General features: G+C 37.5%; 1 protein-coding gene across 1 annotated transcript in view; it reads right to left on the bottom strand.

Annotated features, from left to right (window-relative positions):
- Positions 1–1253: 1253 nt before the first annotated feature.
- The window catches only part of dpf1 (double PHD fingers 1), a 72072-nt gene continuing 60416 nt past the window's right edge, over positions 1254–12909 (bottom strand). The window contains 5 exon segments of the mRNA XM_073863277.1: positions 1254–3442; positions 5087–6874; positions 11002–11083; positions 11216–11328; positions 11419–11538. Of these exon segments, the coding sequence (XP_073719378.1) occupies positions 6804–6874; positions 11002–11083; positions 11216–11328; positions 11419–11538 (386 nt within the window). The 3' untranslated portion in view covers positions 1254–3442; positions 5087–6803.

Consider the following 12909-nt stretch of genomic DNA (forward strand, 5'->3'; position numbering starts at 1 on the left):
TGATGTCATAAGGAGCTCTTATTATAATAATACTAGGGATGCACCGATAGGATTTGTTTGGGCCGATACCGATGCCGATTTAAACAGACAACTTCTGGCCGATACCGATGCCGATATTAAACACTTGTATACAATACTATACAGTTGGTCTATTAGCTAGTTTATTTCTGCATCAAATTATTTTTACTGAACATGGATTAGATCTAATCAACATTCAACTGACCAACATAATAAGAGAGGCACAAATTAAGCTAAAACAAATATAATAAGACAGCATGACAACCTTCAAAGGTGATTTCTGCTATTTAGCATTTATTTGATAAACAACATTAACTCATTTTTTTACATATAATGGATTTCTTTATGCAGTTAATTAATAAACAATCGGTATCGGCCTTTCTCGTGCGATTGCCGATATGCCGATGGTTTCAAATTCATCAAAAATCGGTCGATAAATATCGGCAGCCGATACATCGGTGCATCACTAAATAATACCACCCCTTAATCTGCACTATCCAATCACAGCACTGCCATTTAGTGCAGAGAGAGCGAGAAATAATTGACAGAACAATTGAGTTTCGAATTCAACAAACCACCATTATGGCGATCAGTGTTTGCATTATCGGCTCATTTGCATTTTTGCACACACCTACAAAGTGTTAATTTTAACATGTTATAATAAATTATCTGTGGGGTATTTTGAGCTAAAACTTCACATATGTACTCTGGGGACACAAAAGATTTATTTGACATCTTAAAAAAGTCTTGTGCCATGGCTCCTTTAAACATGTAAGCCTCTAAGTTCATGATATCTTGTGCTTAAATGAAGATATTTATGCAAAACTAACCACCAAAAAATGCCATAATTATCCTCGTAAACACATTCTATGTCTTAAGTTTAATGTAAGCAGTTGAGAAATTAAACCAATAGTGGGCAAGCCTATTGGATTCATGCACTTCCTAATGTTAATCAAACAAAAGACAAAAAAATCGTTGATTTGTCTTGACTTAATTACTTTTGTAACTGCAAAAACTGCAACGTGTCTAAATATTTTTTATAAATTTTACTGGTGGACCACTGTATGAAGAATTTGTTGAGTCTAATATGTCACAGTTTACTTTATTTGGCTTTACTATATACATACTGTATATGTCACTGTCCCCCTCACTTATAAGATGCTGGCTACGCCCCTGCTCAGAAGTAAATTGTATTTTATAGTGCTGCCTCACAGAAAACATTACAGAAGACAAAATCAGATAATGGTACATTTTTTTTATTTCCTGCTTGTCAAAATGGACAGAAATAAAACAAAGGACATTCTTTAAAACGGATCGTGAGCAGCAGCAATCACGGCCACTCAGATCCATGTACAGTAGGAGCACCCATTTCAAGTTCAAAGAAAACAAATATACAACTCAGTCCTGAGTCAAAACACACTTGTTTTCTCCATACATCTCTTTTATTTTTCACTGGACAGTTACAAGAACGGAAAACACGCACGCAGCCTCTCACACACGAACATTGTTTTTTGTGTATTTGTCGGGGAATGGTCAAGAAAACCTGCAAGCAAAAATCACAGCACAACAATATACAGGTAGACAACCCCCTGCAAAAACTCGGCGAGACAGATTAAAGACTAATTGAGGAGTATCTGGTCAGAAAAATCTAAAGTGGTCTTCATTGAAATGGCTCACTATTAAAAAATCAGGTTAAAGTGTTGAAAATGCACAAGTTTGTGTACCCATGCTTGCTTTTCGTACTCTCACATTAGGCTACTGATAATAAAATCACATCATTATGACTCCACCCCTCATCGATAAAGGCTTAACACTTATTTTCATATTAACTGGAAATTATTTTCAGCATGACAATCATTTGATGTTCTTAAAAATACCACAAAGTTCATTTCTAACTCAAAATCTCACCAAGGCAGAGAAATCAAATAGTTGTGCATTTTAAAGGGATAGTTCACATAAAATTTTTTAAATTAGGCTACCCCACGATTTACTCACCCTCAAGCCATCCCCGATGCACATGATAAACTCTATTCAGATGAACACAATCTGAGTCATACTAGAAAGTGTTTTGGCTGTTCCAAGCTTTATAATGGTAGTAAATGGTGCCCAAAAATACTTCTATGGACAAATGATCCAATTTTGTAAGACAAATATCAATATTTAAAGCTTTATAAAGTAAACTAACTAGGTTTCTGTAACAACCGATGTATGTTAACAAGAGAGTGCATTTCCAGAGGTTTACATACTTAACGTACGAGATGTAGTGACGAATGCGGAAGTTCAGAGACATCTGAAACAGGGATCTTCCTGCATTTGACACTAGAAGTAATGCACATGGCTCCAGCGGCTCCAGCTTGTGTTCACGATAAAGTGCATCTCAAGTTGAGGACAAAGAATGTAACGTATGAGATGTAGTTGCGTAGTGACAAAACAAACGCCAGTCAGGCGATGGACTGGCATTTTGTTTTCCTCTCTGCGCTTCTGCATTCATCACTAGGTCTCGTACGCTATGTCCTACGTCATACGCCGGAAACGCACTCCCTTGAGTTTTTAAATATTGATATTTTTCTTTCAAATCACATCTTTGTCCCTCAGAAGGCATTTATTAAACCCCTGGAGCTGTATGCATTACAAAAGGGTGGGTAGACATTTTTGGGCTTCAAATCAGAAGCACCATTTACTACCATTATAAAGATTGGAACAGCCAGGAAACCCCCCAGTATGACTCCAATTTTGCTCGGCTCCATAAAATAATCATGTACGTCAAGGATGGCTTGAGGGTGAGTAAATCACTGGGAAATTTTAATTTTTTAGATGAACTATCCCTTTAAGAGAATGTGAAGTGTGTAATTTCTGTCACGAGTGGCACTGAACTGAACAAGTAAATATATTTTCCACGAACAATTTCCACCCTTTCTTTTCATTGGTCAGTGACAAGCATTTAGTCCCACCGCAAACTCTTGCCATTGGTTGAGCTGATGTTGCTATGTCGAGCCCCTCGAACAAACAACGCAATGTTTTGAAAGCGACACAAAAACAGCGTTTTGGAGTCTGGAAGTCAACCTTCAAATGGCTTACAGTTGTGCATTAAATGGGGATAGGAGAACGATTTTCACATGAAAAAATGACACACTTCACCTTTAAAATTTTCTCTGAGGTTTAAATGAAAAGAGCTGAAACACTACATTTCATGTACTGTATGTGTGGATATGGACATTGGTCTACAATGTCGACACATGGCGATTTAATTGCTTTCATTTTATTATCAAAATGCTCCAGTTGCACCCTCATCCAAACAAACAATCCCACAGACTGTGCAAATAGTCAGAACTACAACAAGAACAATGAGGGTGTCATAGTCGGTTTAACAGAGAAGTTGAGTTATCAAAATGTGAAATCAAGACTATTTCTACTGAAGACAAAACTGCTTTAAAAAGTATTTGAACCTATCACCTACAGTCTTGTTCAAAATAATAGCAGTACAATGTGACTAACCAGAATAATCAAGGTTTTTAGAATATTTTTTTATTGCTACGTGGCAAACAAGTTACCAGTAGGTTCAGTACATTCTCAGAAAACAAATGAGACCCAGCATTCATGATATGCACGCTCTTAAGGCTGTGCAATTGGGCAAGTAGTTGAATTAGTTGAAAGGGGTGTGTTCAAAAAAATAGCAGTGTGGCATTCAATCACTGAGGTCATCAATTTTGTGAAGAAACAGGTGTGAATCAGGTGTCCCCTATTTAAGGATGAAGCCAACACTTGTTGAACATGCATTTGCTGAGGAAAATGGGTCGTTCAAGACATTGTTCAGAAGAAAAGCGTACCTTGAATAAAAAGTTGATTGGAGAGGGGAAAACCATAAAGAGGTGCAAAAAATGATAGGCTGTTCAGCTAAAATGATCTCCAATGCCTTAAAATGGAGAGCAAAACCAGAGAGACGTGGAAGAAAACGGAAGACAACCATCAAAATGGATAGAAGAATAACCAGAATGGCAAAGGCTCAGCCAATGATCACCTCCAGGATGATCAAAGACAGTCTGGAGTTACTTGTAAGTACTGTGACAGTTAGAAGACATCTGTGTGAAGCTAATCTATTTTCAAGAATCCCCCGCAAAGTCCCTCTGTTAAAAAAAAGGCATGTGCAGAAGAGGTTACAATTTGCCAAAGAACACATCAACTGGCCTAAAGAGAAATGGAGGAACATTTTGTGGACTGATGAGAGTAAAATTGTTCTTTTTGGGTCCAAGGGCCACAGGCAGTTTGTGAGACAACCCCCAAACTCTGAATTCAAGCCACAGTACACAGTGAAGACAGTGAAGCATGGAGCATGATATGGGCATGTTTCTCCTACTATGGTGTTGGGCCTATTTATCGCATACCAGGGATCATGGATCAGTTTGCATATGTTAAAATACTTGGAGAGGTCATGTTGCCCTATGCTGAAGAGGACATGCCCTTGAAATGGTTGTTTCAACAAGACAATGACCCAAAACACACTAGTAAACGGGCAAAGTCTTGGTTCCAAACCAACAAAATTAATGTTATGTAGTGGCCAGCCCAATCTCCAGACCTTAATCCAATTGAGAACTTGTGGGGTGATATCAAAAATGCTGTTTCTGAAGCAAAATCAAGAAATGTGAATGAATTGTGGAATGTTGTTAAAGAATCATGGAGTGGAATAACAGCTGAGAGGTGCCACAAGTTGGTTGACTCCATGCCACACAGATGTCAAGCAGTTTTAAAAAACTGTGGTCATACAACTAAATATTAGTTTAGTGATTCACAGGATTGCTAAATCCCAGAAAAAAAAATGTTTGTACAAAATAGTTTTGAGTTTGTACAGTCAAAGGTAGACACTGCTATTTTTTTGAACACACCCCTTTCAACTAATTGCCCAATTGCACAGCCTTAAGAGCGTGCATATCATGAATGCTGGGTCTTGTTTGTTTTCTGAGAATCTACTGAACCTACTGGTAACTTGTTTGCCACGTAGCAATAAAAAATATACTAAAAACCTTGATTATTCTGGTTAATCACATTGTACTGCTATTATTTTGAACAAGACTGTATGTAACACTTAACAATGGCATAGCGCTCATTGAAACCATACATTTGAAAATGATACAAAAATAGAAATAACATGGATTAATATTCCACTAACTTTGTGTGTAGAAAAGGCTGTTTTCACATTTTGATGCATTACAGCACATGAAACATTTCACTTGAGTTTATAACAGGGACCGATTCAGGAAAGACAGAGCACTTATCTATTTACAGCAAAATGTCTCGCAACTTAAAGCTCAAGGACTCCGAATAGAGAAAATGGCAGGCAGTCTTTTCAGTTAGGCCACGGATAAGAGGGGACTTTGGGATGAAGACGGTCACCTCAGCGCAATCTCACACGTCCCACCGTTCCCGAACACTCCTCGGAAATTTGTTTGACATTTTAACTTCTTTTAAGCAGGCCACAGTAGCAAGTTCAAAACACAAAACAGACGTACGGATAATAAAGAGCTCATTCTACAAAAAAGGTGCACAATTTTCTCGTCACATAAAAGGAAAAAATGCCCCTCCAAAGAGACCGGGAAAAAGTATCTCCAAGCTGGTTTTCAGTTTGTCCAGGAATCATCAAAAACAGCATCAAAAAACAGCAAGCTCCTCCCACTTTAGCACTGTAGTCTCCGCCCACTAGCATTCTCAAGTTTTTAAAGCGCACATACATACAGACGCAACTTACCCAGAGAGGGTCACGAAACACAAAAACATTATTGCAGATTAAGTGTGCTTTCTTCAATTTTTTTGTCCTTAAATTATTTAAAAACGATACTATTACAACATGCAAGCAAGTCATTATAAAAAAGTGAGCAATTGAACGTTTAACGCCCTGTTTTTAAAACAAGGACAGACGTTGCCCGATTAATATACACTCTTACAAACGCACCCTGGCTGAGAGGGAATATTTACGTTGGCTTTTCAAAACAGGAAGAGGCTGTGGGGAACGTGTTGGAAGTACCGAAGAATTTTTTACTTTTCGTTTTTACACTCTGGATGATAGACATGCACCTCTCACATTTTTAATAAAGGGTTATCTATGCATGAACATGTTTGCAGCATTCAGACCTTTTTGGTCAAAAGTCATTAAACACAGACTATTTCTGTGATATATTAATCAAATGTTATACCTTGAAGGGATATGAATTATTTTTATCACCAATAACTTCATTCATCTCTAATAGTTATAATTATAGCAAGAATAAGGCCAAATTGAACGCTTTACCACGATCTCATTACGTGCTGGTGTCTGCTTATCAAAGAATACCGCGAAGAATAAATGGCACGTCGGCACCACTTTCTCTCATCAGAGCAGGACCAATCACAAGCTTTGGTGAGATCATGTGGTTTTAGTCTCATCTGCAGTTGGTGCGTCGTCATCTTATGAGAATCCTCCCACTGAAATGCCCCATTCGTGCAAAAAGTGTCTCCTCAACCACAAACCATTTGGCACTACTTGCCCAGCCACCATAAAACAGAGTTCGGCAAGAAGAAGACCCCTCTGGTCCATAAAAGACGGAGCTCTTTGGAGGAACTGAAATGTCTGCTTTAGTCCCAACTCACATTAAACCTACAAAAATGTCGGTGGCTCCAGGTTGTCTTTCTTGCAGTCACCATGCATGGCAAATGAAACAATGTTTTCTTCTGGTTGATGATGGGGGAGTCTCTTTGGATCTGTGATGATGGGATAGAGGCGGATGAGACTGGTAGGGTGAAGAAGGGCATGTTGATTAAGTTAGCGTGATGTAGGCGGATGCTTTTTCTTTTAGCTGGCGCAGACATAGGTGGCAACTCCAGCTCCCTGCAAAGAAACAAATTTAGGTGTTAATAAGCAGAAAAAGGCGTCGGATTTGGTCCAAATTTTTGTTTTTAAGTAGTGGTTATTGTACTCTGTGAAAAATCTTTTTTTTATTCAACCTTTTTTCTTGTTTTTCATTTAAACTTTCCTTAACAAGGCAAAGGCAAACATATCATCCTCACTATCATTTATTAGTTATGTTTTAAGATGTAAGACATCAAAATGACTATCATGTCTTAAATTTATACCTGAATTCACATTACTTTAAAAATGGGGTTATGGTCTTTATGTCTTTTGTTTATTTTTGTTAAATAAAATAGATTTGCTTTAGATATTTTTAGCAAATTTTTTTCTTTTCACAGCCTGGTGCCTATCCTAAGATTGTAAATCTCAGATTTACAGCTGACCTCAGCACCCCCACACTCGTGCCCCATCTGCCATCTGGGAGTTACATCCAACACAAGCCATCATGTACAATGTCTGTCATACCCATCCTACATCACTGTAGTACATCCTACGTCCCTATTTTTGTATCGCATATATTTATGTTTTAAGTCACTATGATTGCTTCATACAAATTTGATTTAACAACAAATGAATACAATTTATTATTAAATATGTTGCTTAAATCTGCAACATACATTTAAACCACAGTTCACAATGGTTAACTTGTAGTAGCCTGATGATTTATCATTTGAGCTGTCGGGTATCAGTTTGTAATGTCTGTTTAACGTCATTTAATTTTAACAAACATATGTACAAAAAGTAATTTGCTGTTTTATGTTAAAATAAATGTATGTATATTAGGGATGCACCGATATGGAAATTTTGGCCGATACCGATAACCGATACCTCTTTATATTTGGGGGCCGATAACCGATATATATATATAAGCAGAAATATATATATAGGCCGATAAATATTCATATTATTTTCACAATGAAAAACTCCCAGACCGCGGACATCTTATCTTTGCGCTAGACTAGCATACTCTTCTTAAGCTCGCAACAGGTGTCATCTTCGTGCTATGTCACAGAAAGCACCAATCAAAACTCCACATGGCCAACAATGAGCAAGTGAAGTGGTTTAACAAACCAAAATAATCCATAATTTATCGGCTTTCATTTATCGGCCTAATTTTGCTATCAGACCGATAACCGATAATATTAAAAATAAGCAGTTATCGTCCGATAACGATATGTAACCGATATATTGTGCATCCCTACAGTAATGTATATGCAAGTCTTGGTTGCACTACTGTAAACAAAGCTGTTTAGTACTTTACACAAGCAAATTGAAACAAAACTAGCAATTCTTATTTTTTAATAAAATATTGCTGTTTATTATGTTAGCAATCAGGTACGAGGCTGTGCTGTACTGTGAATAAGTAACGGCTGAAGGGCGTTGTTAGGCACAACTTATTCACGATACAGCACTTATAAAACAGTTACCACACATTAAAGTATTAGTGCAACTTTCATGAAGTTAAATCAATAAATGCATTCCTTCCGCGAAAAAGATATTCCCTGACCGTGAACTACAAAGTTCCAATGTGTAATATGCATGAAAGCTCAAATAAAAACAACAAACCGTTCTCAAACTGATACGTGTGGTTGCTAAGTAGAACCGTTTGGTGAAGCGCTCATAGCCGTGTTTTATCTTGAATGCATTTATTACAATATGAATCAGATATATACCAATCAGAATCAAGGATTGGAACTAACCATTTTATACAAACTATTTATAAATGTTGGTCATTATTTTTAATTAATTTGCCCTCATAAACTTTAATAAAAATCTAAAAATGTCAGCAATCATTCTCTGATGCCATCAGTTTGATGGCTTTGGCCGAGCATCCATTAACCCCGCCCCTACCAACTGTTTCTCTGTGTTCTTGTACTTGGACTTGTGAAACATCATCAGTCGCTGCACAAGTACTGTTGAAATTCCGAGTTCGCACCAACCCGGATGTGTTCTTGATCCGCCCATTTTGTTGAGGATGCATCAGGAGTTGACTTGTGTGGACTTATGACAGCTAAGTTTCCCAGAATGCATTTCGCGTCAACGACAATGGAGCTTAAAACCTGCACAATATTCAAAATAATTATCTTTCTGTCGTTTTAAGAGCTGTTTACTCGAGAAAATAGATGAATCAACTTTAAATCTCTGGTAAGTTAGTAAAGATAGCGCCTACAGTATATTAAAATTTCCTCTGACTATTTTGGAGATGTAAGTTCCAGGTGATCTGTCGGCGGTTAGCAACGTGTACACAGCCGAGGGCAGCCTCGTCTTGGCAAGTCCTTCTGAAATTTGCCACTGGCTCAGTGCAGCTGCTCTGCCCTTTGGCGATGGTCAAACATGATTCCCTTTTGAATATAACTGGCAGTTTTTGTGTTTATTTAATGTTGTACATAGTTTTGTAGTATTAAAATAAATGGTTGTGTTTTATGTCATTTTGTAATAAATACATCAAAGCTAATTCTTATAACAGCGTATTCATGTGTTGCCTGAACCACATATTCATATTTTCAGAATGAAAACAAGCAGGGTTTTTGCTTTTTACATATTTAGTTTTATTGTAAAAATATATTAAAATAAGAATAGCCAGGGATGCACGTATTGGTTAAACTGAATGACCACCTCAGGTACTCTGCTGATCCATTTGCAATATAACCGGACTCGCGTCCTCCTGTCCTTGCAAGTCCGAACTACGAAAGACGCAAGTTTGAAGTTTGTGTTCCTGGTATTGAGAAACAGCCCCTGTGTCGCTATTTGGGAGGCGTTCCTTCCTAATTTTGGTTGTCCTAGTCAGTGTTGAGGGTAACGCATTACAAGTAACGTGCATTACGTAATAATATTACTTTTCTGAAGTAACAAGTAAAGTAACGCATTACACAATAATAAATGTACACAATAATATTCAAGTTACTTTTTTTAAGTATTGTGAGTTAATTTTCAGTTTAATTAATTTGATTTAAAAATTATAATAATGTACTGAATTAAACTAAATGTAGTAACTAAGAATTACGTACTTTATGCGTGCGTGCCTGAGCAGGAACAGTTTGAGTCAGAAACAGAGATGGCAGGTAAGAACTTGGCATGGAAATAATATGCAATTTCTGAATGCAGAACATCTTAGTCATAAAAACACCTACAAGGCCTGAAAGAGATCAAGTCTCAGCCAAGTAAAAAAAGTAATGCAAAAGTAACGTAAATATTACTTTCCATGAAAAGTAACTAAGTAACGCAATTAGTTACTTTTTTGGGAAGTAACTTAATATTGTAATGCATTACTTTTAAAAGAAACTTTCCCCAACACTGGTCTTAGTAACAACTATAAACAAATTAGTAACTGCCCTCTCAGAAAATTACGGAAGACAGATGACGTGAACTTGCCACTTCTCTCTCATTGGTAGTTGCTCCTAAAAGTCGCTTATCATTTGCGTAAAGTTGAACCGTTCTCCACTTTGCTGGACACACCCAGTTTCTGTCGTTTGCTGTCACTCGTGTCACCGGAAATCTCCAAACTTCCATTGAAATGAATGAGATCTCATTGCTCCACCATTGATAATCGCTAGCGGTGTGCATGCAGCTTTCGTCTGCTGCAAGTTCCATTGATTGAAATACTGAATTAGTTACTTTTCTATAGACGGTTTCATCGGACGCACGTGCGCTGACGTGATACACGTCTGGATCCAAACTTTACTTCCGGTTTTGTTTTTTTAATGGTCTGACTAGTTGCTAAACTGATCTCTTGAACAAATGCCTCGTCGAAAATAACAAGGTTTCTTAGGTTATCTATGTGTTGTTTTTGCTTGTTATATAAATGAACTACGATTAAAGAACTTTGTTGTTATTTATTCTAAGCGGAGTTTACCGGAAGTTACGTGCGGACCACGCCGCTTCTTTATGTTGTTACTGCTGAAACCGTCTATATCCAACCAATTGAAAGTAAATTTGATCGCGACATCCTGTTCAAGGGGACTAATTCTATTCTGGTGTAGAAAGACACATGTTTAAATTTGGGGTGGCTATAAAAAGCAAACCTGTATTAGTTGACTGTTAATCTGCATATTAAGGGAGGGGGGTCTATGGTGTTTACTGTAAGTAAAATCACAGAAAGCACTTACCCTCCGGAGGTTCCGCCATGGGGGGACTTAGACAATACATGTGGTACCCTCTGTCGCAATCATCACAGAATAAAAGCTGATCCTAAAAACATAATGCAAGTTGTTCCTTGTATGGATATGTCACCAAACACCTCCACTGGGGTTTGGCTTACAGTATATATCTCAGAAACATAATAGACAGCAGCGTACTATTTGCATTATGAGTTTTACTTACGTCGTTCTCTGACGTGCCGCACAGGCTGCATGATTTGCATTCGATGCACTGCCAGCGGTACGTCCTCACGGCGGCCGTCATGTTGATGGTGAATTGCAGGCACGACGGATGACCTGTGCGAAAACAGAGAAGGTAATAAGAAGGGAACATTAATAAATGTGCTTATCAGAAACCGAGCGGAACTGACAAGCGTTTGTCCTCACCCGATCGGCCGCAGTCGGCACAGGATATGAGATCTTCGGGACAGCCTGTTTTCTTAGAGCCTCCTAGACAGAAGTCGCAGTAGCCGTTGGGAATGACAGAGCCGTCAGCTGCTTTTTTGGCTGGAAAGAGACAAAGACAGCAACAACCTTAGTTCAAATTCAGGAAGAAATGGAGAATAAATAAAAGAAAGATAACCAAAGTCCTTGATTTAAGTGTTTGTACAGTTGCTGTAGCTAGCATAGTTATTGTGAATGATACAGTGTTGCTAAGTGGTTGCTAGGGTGTTTTGGGTAGTTTCTAGGTGACTGCTTATTGGCCCAAAAACCACATGAAAATGCTGTAGTATACTACTATATAGCATTTACTACAATCTCAGAAATAAAGGTACAAAAGCTGTCACTGGAACTTACTGCATTTTACCATAGTTATTATTAAAATACTTTTTATATTGGACAAGCCCACTCCAAAGTATGTATTACATTTTTGCCCCAAGGTACGACTCGGATGCCTCTTTGGGATTTTAACACCAGTCTTTTCATGTGCCAGTAAAAAATTACTGTATATGATCACTGACAATAACAGCACACCTCTGCATTTTTTTTATCAGCGTTGTTCTATAGGATCAGGGGATTGTACAAACTCTAACCTAAGCATGAAAAATAATAACAGCGATCGAGTGCAAACACTACTAACTAGAGCTGCGTTTACGATCCCTGCTGGATTGTGTAGTGTGTTTCTGGCCATATTTTTCCTTTAACAGTGGTATATTTGCCAGCTGAAGCCAGCAGGTGGAGGGGGGAACACGTGCTTTTAAGATGGAGAAATGGAGATATTTTAAAAATTTTCACAGGATGAGAGTACACAGCTGTGCGGTAAGACACAAATACACAGTAGGGGACTGGTGTATATAATTAACAAGAAAGACCAGGATGTCTCCAGTTTTCCCAGTCACTGCACAGCACTTAGATCAGTTTGCGCTCATGGCTGAATGAATCTGTCTTGGAGCGAGCTGAATAAAAGGCGTGATTCAGAGATTCAAGGTGAATCTGATTGCACAAAGGAAAATCTTTGTTTTATTGTTAAATAAAAATATATTGATTATGAATATGTTTGAATATTACAGAATAATAAACAGCTAACTGTTTATTTGCAAACTGTATATTTGCAAACATTTTACAATAAGTTTTTATTTGTTAATATTTGTTTGTTGTAAAGCTTTAGCTAACATGAACTACCAATAAACTATAAACAATTATTAAACAATATATAATAAAATGCTGGGTTGTTTTAACCTGTTTGTTTAAAATATGGACAAACCCAACAGCTGGTTTAAAATAACCTACTGTAGAAAATGTCCCTATTTGACCCAACCATGCACTGCTAGACTCTTTATTGTATATATGCATATATTTATTGTATATATGCGGTATATGCGGATTTTACAGTATGATGCCTTTACTGCAGGTCCATTTTACAGTATAATACCCTGT

Source organism: Misgurnus anguillicaudatus, chromosome 24 (assembly GCF_027580225.2).
Source record: "Misgurnus anguillicaudatus chromosome 24, ASM2758022v2, whole genome shotgun sequence".
Taxonomy (NCBI): Eukaryota; Metazoa; Chordata; class Actinopteri; order Cypriniformes; family Cobitidae; genus Misgurnus; species Misgurnus anguillicaudatus.